This window comes from Diabrotica virgifera, chromosome 9 (assembly GCF_917563875.1).
Source record: "Diabrotica virgifera virgifera chromosome 9, PGI_DIABVI_V3a".
Lineage (NCBI taxonomy): Eukaryota > Metazoa > Arthropoda > Insecta > Coleoptera > Chrysomelidae > Diabrotica > Diabrotica virgifera.
Genome location: NC_065451.1, coordinates 155881687 through 155900333, shown reverse-complemented (window position 1 = coordinate 155900333; position 18647 = coordinate 155881687). Strand labels below are relative to the sequence as shown.

General features: G+C 33.1%; 1 protein-coding gene across 2 annotated transcripts in view; it reads left to right on the top strand.

Annotated features, from left to right (window-relative positions):
• Positions 1 to 18647, top strand: part of LOC126891727 (uncharacterized) — a 201950-nt gene that overhangs the window by 154589 nt on the left and 28714 nt on the right. For both annotated transcript variants that reach the window (XM_050660993.1, XM_050660992.1), the window contains one exon: positions 15545 to 15691. In XM_050660993.1, the coding sequence (XP_050516950.1) occupies positions 15545 to 15691 (147 nt within the window). The remainder of the gene's footprint in view (positions 1 to 15544; positions 15692 to 18647) is intronic.

Here is an 18647-nt window from a genome sequence, read left to right as displayed (position 1 = left end):
TGAAAGAAATAGCCCTCCTTCGCAGCATTCGGAATTGACATAATATCAATATGACCCTTGGGAAGTTTAGTGGATTTAGATGCAACACCAAATTTGGTTACATCTTCAATCCACTTAAATCCTCCAAAAGGTAAATATTCACTCATAGCCCAACCATATAGATTATTTACATCTAAATACATGATGTACTTAGAGGGCTGTGTGGGGTCATATGTCGACATGTACTTATTGTTAGCTTCCGAAAATCGGTTACTACACACAGATATTTCGCCTCTTATGCCTTTTTCAATAAACAAAATCATATCCACATCTTTTAATAACTCTAATCTACATTTTGTATACCTTAGCATACAGTCCCATGTATAACCTGGTATGGTATAATACCACGCAGGATCTAAATGGTACGTATCCCTACATTTTTGTCTAAATTGTTCAAATACATCAGCCAGAAGCAAAATATCTGTTTTTAAGTACAAATCGCTATACTCTCCCAAATTTTTACATTTAAATGTAGACCAAACTTTCTGCGCATGAGCATACTTCTGTTCGCTAATATGTTCATCACATAATTTATTATAAAAATGACTAATTGTAGGTAAAGAAGTTTCCTCTAATTTTTCCAAACTATCGACATAATCATAGCAAAATACTCCTTTGCAAGTTAATAAATTAAATGCATTATCATCTAAACTGTAAAATTCTTGTTTTAAAATCTTCTTCTCTGAAGTATCTAAAAGTGATGCTAATTCATCGAGTGAAGTTCCCATAAATCTCATAGTATCGATAAATCTTAGTCTAATTTTATGCTCATCTGAATGTAGAGTAAAAGAAATATATTTTTCTTTATTAATAGGAAGTAAGCTCAGGTAGCCATGTTTGCATAAATCAATAATCATGAAATGTGAGTCATATCCACTAAAATTATGAAATGCTACTGGCACAACAAACACCTTTCTGAAGTTTAAATTGCATGCTTGGTGTGCAAATCCTCTTACCTCTCCGGTAAAATGATCATGATCTACAACAATTATGTCTGTAGCTAAAAAGCGTTTCTCACAAATATGACAGGCAGTTGCCCCACTTGTACTAGGCTTTTTAATCATAGGTACAATTGATTTTATTTTAGAATTGACAAATTTGGATATTTCAGCCATTTCTTTTGCAAACCACTCCATGCAATTTTCACCTCTGTAGCTTCGAAAATATGATAAGCTGTCATCGTAAGCACATTTAAAGTAATAGCCTGCACTATAAGGTACATGCTTTTGGTATTTTGCTGTTTTGCTCAGTTTTACATTAGAATCTGTAAAATTATGTAACTGACATTCAAAATCAGCATATATGATAAAGGGAGTGGTTTGTTTGTATGTGAAATTTCTAAAAGCAACATGATCGTATTTGGGAACAGTCATTTTACATTTGTTTATGTCTCTGCAGAACTCTTCATGCTCAGCAAGTTTATTCCCGCTGTAAAAATAATTCATGCAGCGATCACAAATATATTTTTTATGTTCGTTCTTACTTAACTGAGAACTTAACAATCTAGACATATCTTTAATCCAGCAATAGTGATATTTTATTTCAATATTTTCATCGTCACTAGGAGGAGCGTCGTAATCATTTAACTTTGGAAAATATTTATCCTGAATTAGAAGCAAATTTACATGTCTATCAAGCTTGTTTTGTGTAAGTCTAGCAGGTACTACGTCGTAAAATTGTTTTTCCTTAACTTGATTTAATTCCAAAGCATAAACATTCACTGATATAGTATTTATTTTTTCAAATTTTGTGATATGACTTAAAGACATTGGAGCTTCCAAGTCCTCCGTTTTCAAAACAGTACTGTAATATGGATACGACGATGTAAGTTCTTTATTTATTTTAGCTGGATAAAGAGAGCTAATAATCGCCCAATAAAAGCAATTTTGATCGTAATTTTTAATATTTATACATGCTTGACGCTTTTGAATTTGCTCAGGAAGTTTAATGTACGATGATCCGTTCCCAATTTCGACTTTATTGATGTTAACTTCTAATGAGATTACTTTAGAGAGAGCGGCACCTGAACCTTTTTCTGAAAACTCAGACATTTTTTTAAAAATTATATCTTTAACATTTTTGCTAAACCAAATGTGTAAATCGGTCGAATAACTATCTATAATGACATTTTTAGTGCTAAAATGTATCAAATCTAAACTCTCACTATCACCTGTCTTTTTAATAAATTCCCCCCACAAAGTAGTGTTGACTTTAAGTACTCTATTAGATTTCAAAACAGTTTTAACTTTTTGTTTAAATACGGTAAAAGCATCATCCAAAAACGGTCCTACATCCTTATGATATAAATTTATTATAACCCCTGTCTTAATCCGGCTTGCAAAACTTGAAGCGACATTTTCCCATTTTACTCTATTTCGTAATTTTGAATTAAGTCCTAGACCAACACGTCTATTAAAGTTTAAAATTATTCTTCGAAAATGTTTAAAATGTCCTACGTTTGATTGTAATTTTTTAGCAGTTCCAATGGGTAATTTTTTAGCTTTAATTAAATTATTACATTTGCAAATATGTGCATTTAATCGCTTTAACCACACTTTAGCATCATTTTGAGTAAATTTATCAAAAATTATTTTACGAAGTCTTTTAATAGTTACTAATAGATTATCCGACTGCTTAACTATTTCCTTAATCATTTCAATAATATATTGTATGGCTTATAAAAAAACAAAATCACTTACCCTCTTTTTTATTCTAAGTTTCAACGATTTTGAATTTGGTTGCTGGATGTTCGTTTCCACTGCAATGGATGAAACCTTGCTTATTTCTTGCTAAATCCACCTAAAACAATAACAACTTGCTATACTAAAATTCACTATCTTCGAAAAAATTGAAAAAAAAATGCATTGCTAGTCCGATTTTCGAACCCGCTGCATAAAACACAAATAAAGACAAAAAACATATCTAATAGGAGGCTCTCTAATAGAAATATGTTGCAAAATTTCGATGCAAAAAATGTAATTCGGAGCAAAACTCTCAATAACAACTTGCTATACTACAATTAACTCTCTTTGAAAATAGAACGAAAAAAATCGAAAAATAGAAGAAAAAATGCATCGCTAGTGCGATTTTCGAACCCGCTGCTTAAGTATTTCACTATATTATATGTATGGTTAAAAAAACAAAAGCACTTACCCTTTTTTTATTCTAAGTTTCAACGATTTTGAATTTGGCTGCTGGATGTTCGTTTCCACTGCAATGGATGAAACCTTGCTTATTTTTTGCTAAATCCACCTAAAACAATAACAATTTGCTATACTAAAATTCACTCTCTTCGAAGAAATCGAGAAACAAAAAATGCATTGCTAGTGTGATTTTCGAACCGGCTGTAGAAAACACACAAAAAGACAAAAAACATATCTAATAGGAGGCTCTCTAATAGAAATATGTTGTAAAATTTCGATGCAAAAAATGTAATTCGGAGCAAAACTCTCAATAACACCTTGCTATACTAAAATTCACTTTCTTTTAAAATAGAACGAAAAAAAAAAAATTGAGAAATAGAAAAAAAAAATACATCGCTATTGCGATTTTCGAACCCGCTGCTTAAGTATTTCCTTAATCATTTCAGTATTATATTGTATGGCTTATAAAAAAACAAAATCACTTACCCTCTTTTTTATTCTAAGTTTCAACGATTTCGAATTTGGCTGCTGGATGTTCGTTTCCACTGCAATGGATGAAACCTTGCTTATTTTTTTTTTTGCTAAATCCACCTAAAACAATAACAACTTGCTATAAACAACTTGACTCTTCGAAAAAATCGATAAAAATAGAAAAAATATTGCGAGATTTGAAGCAACGCTACGAGACTCTGAATAGAACCGACACAAAACATATATCCAAACGAAGGGTCTCTAATAAAAAATTCAAAGCAAAAGTCTTTTAGTTTATTTAGAGTAATTCGATCGAGAAAATTACACATACATAAGTTACGAATGTAAGCAAAGATAGAACTAATATGTATGAATAAAATACTAAAAATTCTAATCTGCTGCAACGCTATGGGGCACTGGACAAAACAGAAGAAAAAGAACAAAAAAGTTCTAAGAGAAATACTAAAAACTAAAATATAGGATTTTAATCTGCTGCAACTCTAGAAGGCTCTAGATACAACAGAAACAAAACAACAGACGACTTTTATTTTTTGCTATATACAACTTCATTCCCTCTGAAGTGGTTCAAGCACTTCAAAAATAAAGACAGGAAATGCTGTTGAGTCAGAACAGAAACAAAAAGACAAAAATATATATCTAAAAGAAAAGACGAGATGGAGAATGTTAGCACAGAAAGGACTGGAGATGTTGGTTGAAAGAAGGAAGGCGGTGACAGCTGTAAAAATCCTATGATAGATAGAGGAAGGACTCTAATAGAAAGAATATTGCAAAATTTTTAAGCAAAAGTCTTTTAGTTTAATTAGAATAATTTGAAAAAATAGAGGATTTATCGAAATTTTGGATAGATTAAGGTTCAAAGATAAATAGAATTCGACTAAAAAAATTACATATATCCAAAGTTACGAATATAAGCTAAAATCAGACTAAAATATGTTGCGAATATAAACAAAAAAAATCGAGAAATTAAGACTCTGCAATGCAAGACTCCATTCCCTCCGAAGTAATTCAAGTACTTAAAAAATAAAGACAGGAAATGCTGTTGTCAGAACAAAAAGACAAAAATATATATCTAAAAGAAAAGACGAGATGGAGAATACCAGAACAGAAAGGACTGGAGGCGTTGGCTGAAAGAAGGAAGGAGGGGACAGCCACGCTTTTTATATGGGTGTCCTGTACCAAAGCTCACACTCTAAATAACAGTATTTTGAATAAAATATTATTTGAAAAATATTTATTTCTTTTTATTATCAATATGAATGTCGTAACATGTGAATATCATCGTTATTTTTTAGAGCAAAGTTCCAAAGCCACGTTGGTTGAGTGATTTAAGGCTTTGTTAAATTGCATTGAAAATAAGTAAGTGTTAGACCATAGGTTCAAATCTCCTGCACTGCAAAGCTTTAAACCAGTCAACCAACTTGGCTTTTTTATTCCAAAGAAATAAAACATTTTTTTTCTTATTTTTGTATATATCTTATTCCCATCACGTAACTAATTAGATCATTTTATTAAGAATTAAAAAAGAAAAAGAGCTGGTAACCACAATAAAATCGAATGCCTCTGACACATTGTAATAAAGAGCGAGAGATATAAATTGCTGCAACTCGTTTTCCATGCTTTTTATATAGGTTTATTTAGTAGAATTATGGAAGTTGGACAAAGCCAGACGAATGGAGAAGCAGTGTATTTACAAAAAAAGAGACAACAATGTACAAAGAGCAATACAACTATCACATATGGCCAATTGATATACGGATACGTGAAAATCAGTTCAGCTTCAGGAACAAAGAAGCAAACTCTCATATATAAGAAGCAAAAAATATCGAGAAATACTAGAAAAATAAAACAGAAAGAATGGCATATAAGGTACGAATATAAATAAAAAATCAGAATAAAGTAAAAATAGTACTCACCTTACTGCTATGTTGACTGTAATATACCATATGTACTTAACTGCCTCGAAAACTCGAATACACTATTTTCACTACTTTTCTCGTTTTTATATCAAAGTCCAGTAATTATATTGATGGGTCTTTAATTACTGTATTTTCTCCATCAATTAGTGTGACGTATTTTTTAAATTACCTTCTAATTGCTTTGCTATTAAGCAAAGTTTCTAATATTTTTCCATATATCATTTAGCTATTAAATAAAATTAAATAAAGTTTCTAATATAATATATCTTTCCATATTAGCAGTGGCGTATCTACGGAGAGGTAAATTTCATTTTTCTGTGTCATTTTATTCTGTTAAATAATCATGTTGACCAATAGGACTGAAAATACTAAAGCCTTTTTACATGCTGTTGTATTTGATTTTTATTGGACCAATAGGAGTTCGATTTTTTACTTGTGTATATATAATTTTCTCAATCGAATTACTCTAAAAGACTTTTGCTTTGAAAATTTGCATTCTTTTTCAATTAAATATCTTCCTTCTAGATTTTGTCTTTGTCATTTATAATGCACTCAGTCGAAGTTCTTTTTCATATCGATGAATTCAATTTGTTTTATGTATGGGATTTTATTTGAGATCATATTTATAACGAATTATGGTAGATTCCTTCAACGTAATATTTGTATCAAGACAAATTGGAATAAAAATAGCGAATTTAAATAAAAATACTGAAATGGAATAAAAATGGCGAATTGGTGGCACTATCTAGCGAATGTCAAGGAAAATTGGATCAAAAATGGCGAATTTAAATACAAATACTGAAATGGAATAAAAATGGCGAATTGGAATAAAAATGGCGGATTGGTGGCGCCATCTAGCTAAACTATGGTAGATTCCATTATGGAAGATTCCTTGTGACGTCAGCATCTATCTCACTCTTACTCATTGGAAAGGTACTTCTCTCTCTAACACATTGATTTCCCTATACCTATAGTCGTGCCGGCATACCCCTTCTACTATTAACATATAAATAATAATATATGTAGAACCTCGTATATAATATAGGTATAACACCTATTTTTGGATTGGGAAAAAGAATTGATTTCGCGACCGTCATCGCTTAGTCGAAATAAATTTTGTATGCATATATAATAAGTGTATGTATATGTATATATAAATAGTGTAGGATGCACGCAACGCGTATATAATATACGTAAGACACTTCTTTTTGGATTGGGAAAAGCACTGAATTCGCGACCGTCATCGCTACGGGCTACGGCGAGATATTAGTAATTTGTATACTCTAGTTTGAATTGCGACTGATTAAAATGGTTGGAGGAGGGATAGAGTGTCTACCCGAAGGAGCTTGCAAGACAAGCGCATGGGGGGGCACACTATCCATTATCCAGTCATTATAACTGATTAGTGTTTAAACTATTTTTGAAATGAAAACTTCTTTAGCGACGTTGTGCACTTTTGGAATGGGGAAAAGCATTGAATTCACGACCGTCATTGCTACGGTGAGATAGTAATTTATATACTATAAGTTGAATTGCGTATGTATAAGTTCAAACGAAGTTATAATGGTTGGAGGAGGGATAGAGTGTGTATCTGAAAGAGCTTGCGAAGCAAACGCATGAGAGCAAAACTATCCCTACTCCAATCATTATAACGGATTAGTGTTTAAAGTATTTTTGAAGTGAAAACTACTTTAGCAACGTTGTGCACTTTTTCCTCCCTCCAAATTTCAACATTATAAGTATAACCGTTCAAAAGATGTGCAATATGTTGTAATGCATAAATAATTACTAATAATTTAAATAATTATATAATTAAAAAAAGTCACTTTGCCAAGGTTTATAACACCCTCAGCGCCAGTGTATCCTTTTAGATACACACTGTCCTCAACGCTGTGTACCGAAAAAGATACACATGGTTCGTTGTGTTCGACCTGTTGTGTCTCCTAAAAGAACACAGTTTCTTCAGTTTTTATATGTAGAGAATAATGTTATGGCCTAAGCCAATTTCCTGGTATAACTGGGTTTGGCCTTAGACATGAAAGATGTATGTAACTAGAAATTCATATGAAAAATGTTATTGCAGTACATAACTATTTGAACCCATTTTTGCAATAATCAGTTAATATTTAGATATTATTATTGTTTTTATTTATATACTCAAATGTGTTATAAAAATTACATTTATGCTGAAAGAAAGAACAAAAATATACAAATTCTTAAAATAAAAATAAAGATATAATATGTATGAAACTAGAAAAAATTGATTTGATATTTAGTGCGTTGCATTATAACATTTTTTACAAATAATGATGTCACACACAGAACATTTGGTGTTTACTTGAGATGCTCTCACAATTTTTCCTTCGGCATTTTTTACTCCTTTCCTTCCGTATTTCTTGTAACACTCCGAACTGATTTTCTTGCCATCTTGGACATTTGTCACTAGAGGATGCACATCTTGTTTTATGGTTCCAGATGGGCCAGCAATAGGTTGTTTTGACGTTTTGTGTAGAACATTTTACAAGCATTGAAGTTGGAACATGTTCACGAAATTCCGTTATAGTAAGCTTCTTACGGATATAGTGTTCTGGTTATACAGGAAATGAGCATTGACCAAACTCGTCCCCCAAATAATTTCGAACATAAGTTTTCTGTACCATTTCGTGCACCGCCGCGTAATGCAGAGGAATACGTAGCCATTTGATCACTAACATCAATGGACGACTTACCATTGTTATAGTCAAAAATACATATTGGTTTCTGAATAGTTCGTCCCGTTCGACTTTCATTAGGGAGCGTTTTCAATGCCGAGGACTTTGTTGACAACATTCGAACATCTCTCTTATCGCGCCATTTCAAAACAACAATTCCGTCATCTGTTTGTTTGGCTGAGAAATCTCCTCGTCTTAGTTTGGCACACATCACGTCTTTTGGCATGTATTTCCTATTTGCTCTAATTGTCCCCACCAAATGGGTGTTGTTCTTCCTCAGTCGATAAGCCAGAGGTATACTGGTATAATAACTGTCAGTATATAATGTTCTACCACCGCCCAAGAGATCTTTGGCTAAAATCATAACTGTATTTTCTGACACTTCGGATTCAGTGTTTTTCGATTTGCCGCAATAAACCAGAAGGTTCCATGTAAAACCTTTTTCAGTACAAAGTTTAAAAATTTTGATGCCATACCTTGCGGCATTGTTTGGGATATACTGCCGGAAGAGCAACCTGCCTCTCCAAGCAACTAGAGACTCATCAACACAAATTTTCTCTCCCGGGGTAAAAACCTTCTGATAGTTACTGATAAACATATCGATAACTTCGCGAACTTTATACAATCTATCTTCTTTGTTTGAAGTTTCATTATCAGCAAAGTGTATAAATTTGAGAATAATTTCAAAGCGATTTCTGGCCATCACTGCGCGTGCTAAAGGTATATTGTATAATATATGGCTTTTCCAATAATCTCGTATAGAAGGCAGCTTCACCAAACCCATCCAACCAATAAGTGCTAAGAAGGAACGTATTTCCTCGAAAGTTACTGGTTTCCACCCATGTAGTCGTGATTGATCTATCAATTATCTTACTAAAGAGACTCACTCCGTATTCGGAAGATATTCTAGGCGACTACCAATGCGGCTTTCGAAGTGGAAGGTCAACAATAGATCAAATATTTACCATCCGACAAATATTAGAAAAAAACTGGGAATTCAACCGAGATGTACACCAAATCTTCGTAGATTTCCAGCACGCATATGACTCGATAAAAAGAAGCAGACTATGGCTAGCAATGCTAGAAATGGGAATACCAAGAAAATTAGTGCAGCTCACTCAAATGTGCGTGGCAGACTCATATGCACAGGTAAAGTTAGGAAACAGAACATCGATACCATTTAGTATAACATCAGGGCTTAGACAAGGAGACCCTTTATCACCATTGCTATTCAATTTGGCTTTAGAATACGCAATAAGTAAAATATCGTCTGAACTAACAGGGGGTTTCGCAAATCGAGGATCAAAACTATTGTTGGCCTTTGCCGATGATCTAGATGCAGTCGCTCATTCTACAAGAGACGTAAGAGAGGTGTTTTCACAGCTCGAGGAGGAAACAGGTAACCTGGGCCTTCGAATAAATGAAGAGAAGACGAAATATATGCTGGTGACCAAAAATCCAAGACCAAGAGTTAGGCAGAACGTAACTATTAATGACCACAACTTTGAAGTAGTAAAAGAGTTTAAATATCTGGGAGCAGTAATCACAGAGGACAATCACATAGAAAAAGAGGTCTCAGGAAGAATAGCTGCGGGAAATAGAGCATTATACTCCCTATCATCATTATTAAGATCTAAGCTGCTGAAAAGACAATCTAAATTAAGACTGTACATGTCAATTATTCGCCCAGTTGTTACATATGGGAGTGAAACATGGACTCTACATCAGCGAGAAATAAATAAATTGCTGATATTTGAAAGGAAAGTCCTCAGAATTATATTTGGTCCTCAAAGAGATGAATTGACAGGAGAGTGGAGAAGGCGCCGCAATGCTGAATTGGTGACTCTATATGGTACTGAAAACATCGTCAGACATATAAAAGCTAATCGGATAAGATGGGCAGGCATGTAGTAAGATCAGAGGAAGACAGAGTGCTAAAGACAGTGTTCTTCGAGAGACCAGACGGTAGAAGATCAGTGGGCCGTCCCAGAAAAAGATGGAAGGATGATGTTGAAACCGATCTATCTAGGATTGGGGTACAACAATGGCAAATCGAAGCGCAAGATCGCAGATGATGGAGGGCCATAGTGGATGCGGCGAAGACTCACCCCGAGTTGTAAAGCCAGTCAAGAAGAAGAAGAAGTCGTGATTGATCAGAAATATCTGTGGACAAAAGATATTGCGTTGCATACAAGTTGGTCTTTTCCTGTATCTTCGTTATAATGTCAGGAGTCACAAATAATTCAAAATAATCTATGGGGTCGGCATCTGCTAGAATTCCTGCATAAATTTCTTTCATACCGGACCACGGTACTGTAACTTCAATAGCCGGGGGATCATCGTGAGTGGGCATGTGCCAAGACATATTTTTTATCTTTTGTTTTACCCATTCAGTTTCTGAATATATCTGATTATCTTCATCCTGCCGTTGAGAATTTTGGCCATCCCGATTAGGTTCTGGAGAAGAATGGTGTCGCTTTCTGGAAGTTGACGGCTGATTACATTGGTCACTGTCATCGGTGTTGCTATCATTGCTTGAATCTAAATCCGGTTCAAAGCCTCCATCATTGTCAGAGTCACTTGAGAAATAATAAATCATAATCAAAGTCTACTAAACAGTAAAAGCACAACTAAAGTACTTTACACGTACACAATAACACTATTTTGTTCGTAGAATTGTTTTTTACTTTCCAACACTATTGTTTTTATCGAATTGTTTATCTTTATAGGCGAAAACTCGTGTTTGTATAATGGTTAATGTTCTAAGCAAAGAAGTTGGTCAGTCAGAACTTGAAAAGAAATAAAAATATATTAAAAACAAGTTGTGTATCTTTTTTGATACACATTGGCCCTTACGCGAAAGTCTTCGAAAAACTTTATGCTAGGCCAGTGTATCGAAAATGATACACACTTGAAAAATACAAAAATAAACTGCAAATAAATAAAAAAATTACTGCAGTCGCCCTAAAATAACATAAAAAACTATATTCATTCAAAAAAACATTTTGGTCCAGAACGAAATTTTTGTGAACTAGCCGTGGCGCTGAGGGTGTTTTAATGAGAGTTATCTATCTTCTTTCTTTCTTTGTCTTCTTCGGCTCGTTTTGTTGCGCGAGCTATAGTAATACCTATGTAGCAAATTCAAAAATAAGGAAAAATAAGATTTTTGTTAAGATTGCATCATTTATTTTGTCGAACACTTACTTTTTTAATAAACATGTTTTATTTGAAAGTTAAAATAATTAAAATTATGGCTTTTGTAATCGCGAAATATAACCTGCGATAATTAACATATTTACGTTGTCGGACTAAAGAAACGAGGCTGTAAATTCGCCGGATAAGATATCGATAATATTTCGTAAATTAGTTATTCGTACCTTCAACTGAAAATTAAGAGTTTTGTAATAACAAAACTGTACCGAGCTAGAGTGACATCTTACGCTCCCTAATTTTGTCCGACAAAAATAATTTATTTTATTTTAACGTATAATCTTTTGATTTAAATTAAAAATTATAGTGTTGCAATAACAAAATATTATAACGGCGCTAAAGCTACTACAGGTTTAGGTCTTATGCGTGCGGAAACGCGTCCAACCTGTACTCTGAAAATTTTCAGAAAGTGGTAGTCGCTCAGACGAACCAGTAAAACATTTTTAAGGCTTATACATATAATTATTTTCCAATAACGATGGTGTACTGGGGACTATAAATTGTATTAAGAAATAAGTTACATTATATTTTTGGAAATAATAATAATTGGGGATTTCAACATTGATTTTAAAAAATCTTCTAATGAACTTAGAATTTTCCGTGATCTAATTTCTACTTTTGGCTTAACAATAAATATTAATGAATATACTAGAATAACAACTAGATCAGCAACTTGTTTAGATAACATCTTAACAAACATAAACAGTGGGATAGTTGGTTGTGGAATTGTGGACCCATGTATCTCTGATCATCTTGCTCAATTTATTAACTTAAAAATAAAATCTGAAAAAAATCATAGTGCAAATACATACACAAGACGTATAACGAGTAATGGCATACTGAAGTTGAAACATTCGTTAAATAACGTTGATTGGTCTTTAGCTATTTCTCTCAAAACAGCAACAGAATTAGCTCAATTTATTACTGAAATGTATCAAAAGTTAACTGAAATCAATTTTCCATTAAAAAAATTGCGAAGTCAGAATAAAGCTCCAATTTCTTGGTGTGATGATGAATTAAAACTTATGCGAGAAAATCTTTCCACAGTCAAGGTAATTGCTGACGTTACAAAAAATTATAGTGAATATAATAAGTTTAAGAAGCATTATAGATCAACAATATCATTAAAGAAAAAATTAGCTTATGGGTATTTGTTTTCAAATTCTGAAAATATATCTCGTGACAGTTGGAAAGTTATAAACTATCACAGAAATAAAGGTCAAAATAAAAAAGTTAGTCCTAGTACGATCTCATCAAACGATTTCAATAATTACTTTACTTCAGTAGCTAAAAATATTAGAGGTTCTTTCAGTTCTACAAATGAAAATGTAGCTATAGATATTTTGAAAGATGTACACTCTCCTTGCCACTCTTTATTTTTACTACCTGTTACTGATATTGAAATCAGAAATGTTTTGCGTGGCTTGAAAAATTCACATTGTACAGATTTTTATTTTTTAAACAAAAAAATAATTATCGAAACTATTGATATTGTTATTGACAAATTAGTTTTACTTTATAATAATTGCCTTACTGAGGGGATTTTCCCTGATGTACTAAAAGTAACAAAAGTGTTGCCACTATTCAAAAAAGGGTCTTTAGATGAAATTGGAAATTACCGTCCCATCTCTATCATTCCCATTTTCGGTAAAATTGTTGAAAGCATTCTTAATACTCGTTTGATAGAATATCTAGATAAACACAAAATACTTCACTGTAACCAATATGGCTTTAGAAAAAAGTGCAGCACTACACAAGCTATACAGAAAATTGTGAGAGATATAGTCGACGGCATGGAGGAAGGTCATTTCGTGTCTTTGACATTGTGTGATTTATCCAAAGCTTTTGACTGTGTTTCGCATAAATTAATGTTGGAAAAAATGCATAAATATGGTATAAGGGGAACCACTCTCAATCTATTTAGATCTTATTTAACAAATAGAAAACAGGCAGTTTTTCTTAATAATAGCTATTCTGATTTGAACACGGTCGAATACGGGGTTCCTCAAGGTTCAATACTAGGACCCACTTTGTTTCTTATTTATCTGAACGATCTGTTTCACTACACTTTTCCCATAAAATGTGTGTGCTTTGCAGATGATACCACTCTCATAAATACTGACATTAATCATCATAATTTGAAAATTAAAATAGATAGTGATACTAAGAAAGCAAAAAACTGGTTTTTGCATAATGGTCTGAAGCTAAATGAAGACAAAAATCAGAATTTGATGTTTAGTTCTGACCGGAAGTATGTCTTAGGAAATAGTGTTAAACTCTTAGGAATTTTCCTAGATGATAATTTGGACTGGAGTGCTCATACAGACTACTTAAGTTCTAAACTTGCTACAACTATATTTTTGATACGCAACTTAGTTTTTATGATCCCTAAAAGTACCCTTAAAATGATCTACTTTGCACTGTTCCATAGCCATTTAAAGTACGGAATAACTGTTTGGGGTGGCTCTTGTCACGCAGACAGAATTTTTAAGTTACAAAAGAAACTAGTGAGGATACTTGCAGGAGCAGAGTATAGGGAACACTGTAAACCTTTATTTCAGAAGTTATGTATTATGTCACTACCTTCACTCTATATATATGAGACGCTGATTGAAATTCATTCCAACAAAAGTAAGTTTAACATAGACTCCAACTTCCATGATCACCATACAAGATCGAGCGATGCTATTAGAGCACAACGTTTTAGGTTGACGAAAAGTATAAAAAACTCAACTGATGTTAGTTTGTACAATTTTTTGCCAGATGAAGTAAAAAGTTTTCATTTACAGTCGTTTAAAAATAAAATGAAATCACACTTTTTAAAACATTGTTTTTACACAAAGACAGAGTACTTAGGTACCGCTTATAATACATTGTGATAAGTACACTAGTTTGGTCAGGGTTTTTTTTGCCGATTATGACGATGTTTCATGTTTTTAAGTTTATTTCATGTCTTTACGTTTTTACATAGTGGGTTAAATTGTTTAAATTTGTTAGTACCTGTTTGTATATCTGTTCATTATAATTTATAATATTTATCTTTTAAATTTTGTCAAAATTTTATAATGTAGGTACGTACTCTTTTGACTTGTCAAAAACAAAAGAAATTTTGTATATTTGATGAAATAAATTCTATTCTATTCTATTCTATCTACCATATTTCGTTTACCCAACAGATGGCGATATAGCAGATCATTTATTTTAGTTTAAAATGTATAAACATTTTCAGTTTCTTTGCAACACGAAAATGCAGCAGCTGCATAATACTCTGGTTAAATCGGAAATTGCAGGAAGAGTCTATACCGGTTTTGGAGGTTTTTTCCGCCTCATCAGTAGTCCCATATCCTCTTCTCTCCGATTTCCCCAGGCATCATATTTTGGGAGGTTGTAACCAAAGAAAGTATTCCACCTGTTGCCAATCTGGTGGTATGGGACCGATATTTATTGTCGTTTTTTGTGCTACTTCGATTGATAACTTAATTTTTTTTCGGTAGATGGCTCTAGTACATCCGTCACATTTCGTTTTTTGCAATTCGGAATGGCCCAAAATATGATACCTGGGGAAATCGGAGAGAAGAGGATATGGGACTACTGATGAGGAGGAAAAAACCTCCGAAACCGGTATAGACTCTTCCTGCACTCTCCGATTTAACCAGGGTATTATGCAGCTGCTGCATTTTCATGTTGCAAAGAAATTGAAAATGTTTATACATTTTAATTCATTTACTCTTTTGTTGAGTACTAAGGAATCTTTCTTGTTGGAACTTTTGCCACGCTGAGCAGATGGGTTGTGAATTATTTAAAATTCTCTCATCTTAATTTCCTCGGCCTCCTGTATGACTTATAATTTTTGAAAATCTCGGGAGGTTGTAACCAAAGAAAGTATTCCACCTGTTGTCAATCTGGTGGTATGGAAACGATATTTATTGTCGTTTTCTGTGCTACTTCGATTGATAACTTACTTTATTTTAGTTTATGTTAAAATTTTAACAGTATTTAGTAGTTTGTTTGATATACTTTGTCCAATTTCAAGGTATTGATGGCCACTCTTGCGAAGATATAGACGAGTGCAAAAATAATAATGGTGGTTGTTCCCATAACTGCATTAATGCCCTTGGACGCTCATTTTGTAGTTGTCCCGATGGTATGGAGTTATCCTCAGATTGGAAAACATGCCAAGGTAAAGAAATTTTTATAGTTTTTAACTCGAAAAGTTATTTTGGGACTCTTACATGAGACAAAACATTTTAAAATAACCCATACGGTTTGCTACATCCTCCTTTCCTTAAGGTTTCGAACCAAGATTTGTTATCTGATCGAACACTATTGAGGTAAAATATGAACTTAGCACAGAACTCTGACACTATTTGAAACTAAAACAATTAAAAAATATTTTAAATGTGTTAGTATTATTGTCGTAAAGCTATTTTCTTGTTGCCTGTTAATCCAATTTATAAATAAAAATTGTTGGAAATAAGCTACAATTTTACTTTAACCCTCCGTTAGTCACTATCGGTGTCACACACCGACGACAGAATTATTCATTCGGGATTTACAAAATAACTGGTTTTTTCTATCGCCACTTTCTGTACCTCTTCCTATCAACTAACCTCGTGTTAGTATACATTATTACCTACTTGGGTACAGTTGTGCGAGTTTTATAGCTATTTTCGGTGCAAGACTCCTAGCGACTAACGGTGTGGTTATTATTTTATTGGCATAACTTGCAGTTCAGGTAAAGATTTAGCATCTTATTATTGCATTTTATCGGTAAGTTTTGGTCAAATCTTATTTATAGATGTCCTTTGAAGCCGAACAAAAACGTTTGTTGGAATTATGGGAAATGGTTCCTAGCGAATATTTTTATATTACAAATAATAATATGTATATTGTTATACTAGGGTTTTCATTTTATATCTGTTGTTTTTCAATAAAACATTTTCAAAAATATTTTTAAGTCATTCCTATACACAATATAAAATATTTGTATGAATTTTATAGCAATAACTATTTTTTTTAATTGTCGGTCTCTGACACTGTAGCGACTCTTGATGCTCCGTTTATCCTAGCGACTAACGGAGGGTTAAAGTTAAGTTTATTTGACGTTTCGATTTGTACTTTCGAATTCGTTCTCAAAATACAAAATATTTTTGTTTCTTGGTAAAAAATTCTTCAGACATATCACTTATACAATTTAAAGTAGATGACTTTAAAATTATAATGTCAATGTTTATGAGTTGCGTTCCTTGGATGATTTTATTGGAAGATCATTCAATTACATGAAATCAATTTAACTAAGAATATATTTGTCAAAAATATCATAATCATTTTAATATCTTGGAAATGATACTATAATTACAAATAGGTACAATGTTTCTAGTTTTACAGAATTATACAAGTGTTGTTTTTAGGTTGACAGCTGAAGGTTAGCAGACAGCTATCACCCTAAGGTCTGGTTCACACTATCTAAAGCTACGATATTACAATACCTCCCCTCACAAATTCAATCGCTGGGGCGGTTTAATATTACGCTTCGGCCGTTCGCTTATATTAACCTGAACCTTTTTAGCTGTAACTTCAGATGCAGTCTGAGGATAAGGTTGACCAGCTAAATCTTCGTCGATTTTAATTTCTTCCTGCCCCCGACTCTCATTTGTTTGAGAATAGGGCTCGTTTATCGATTCGTTTCATACCAATTTTGGTTGGACATTCAAATCTAACTTCGGAAAATGTATAGCACTTGGTCCCTGTTCCCCACTTAACCATTTATTTTCAGGACATTCCCTATCAACTTTTTCAACCTGATCTTCCACTATATCTGATTGATTCCGCCGAATTTGATTCAAATGTCTCTTCCAAATCAAATTCTCATGAATCAGTTTACACAAATTATTTCTATCATTTAAAACTTCGTCTATTACACTCTCCACTCATATTTTTCTATTTGGATTTCGATAGTCCCTGCACAAAACTTTATCCCCTTCTACAAAGCTATCTTTTCTTTTTCTTTTATAAATAAGAATTTGATTTTCCGCTTTTTCTTTTGATAAAACCCCTTTTAGTGGGTTATTAGAAAATTTTCAGATATAAATTGGGTCCCATTATCCGTTTCTACTATACGCGGTATTCCAAAACGTGAAAAACATTCCCTAAATTTACTAATAGTATTTTCCGACTCCGGAGTGTTCATTATGAAAACCTCTGGCCATTTAGTGTATGTGTCTACAATGATTAAAATCGTCTTTGTCCTAATAGGCCTTAGAAAATCAGCATGTATTTTTTCATATATATAGTAAGATTCCTGTGACTTTATTAACTTAGCCTTAGGCGGATCTGGCCGCAATTGGCAACAAACCTTACAATTATTTACCTGTTGTTCAATCTCGTTGTCTAGCGATGGCCACCAAAAATATAAACGGGCACTGGATTTCATCTTAGGCATACCTTCGTGATTACTGTGTAATTCTTTAAGTAACTGCCCTCTCAGTGCAACAGAAATTACCGCTCGATACCCCTACATTATAATTCCTTGTTCAATAGAAAGCTGCTGCCTCCTGGCTATAAATGGTTTCAAAATTTCCTTTTCAGTATGCTTCGGAAATCCATATATTTAATAAAATTGAACACTGTGCCCAAAATTGGATCTTTTCTTGATTCTGACCGCAGTTTTATTGAATCTATAGGTATTAAGCTCTCAACCATGTTTAAATATCCAGATTCAGGCTCATCATTTTCGTAATAGTCCTGTAAAGGCAATCGTGACAAAGCATCTGCTTTTGAGTTATCCACTCCCCTGATAAACCTAAAAGTATAATCAAAACTAGCTAGAGACAAAGACCATCTTTGAATTCGACCCGCCGCCATTTTCGGTAGGCTTCTATATTCACCAAAGATTGAGTTCAAAGGTTTGTGATCACTTAAAATTTCGAACTTCCGTCCCGCCAAATATTGGTACAATTTAGATACTGACCAGTAGACAGCCAGGCCTCCTTCATAATTTGAGAGTAATTTCGCTCTGCTTTGTTTAATACCCTCGAGATATAGCATATATGTAGGCCTCGCACTCCCATCTGGTAACACATGGTAACAATTGGCTTATCTGGTAGTCGAGGAAATGAAACTGAAAAAATGGCAAA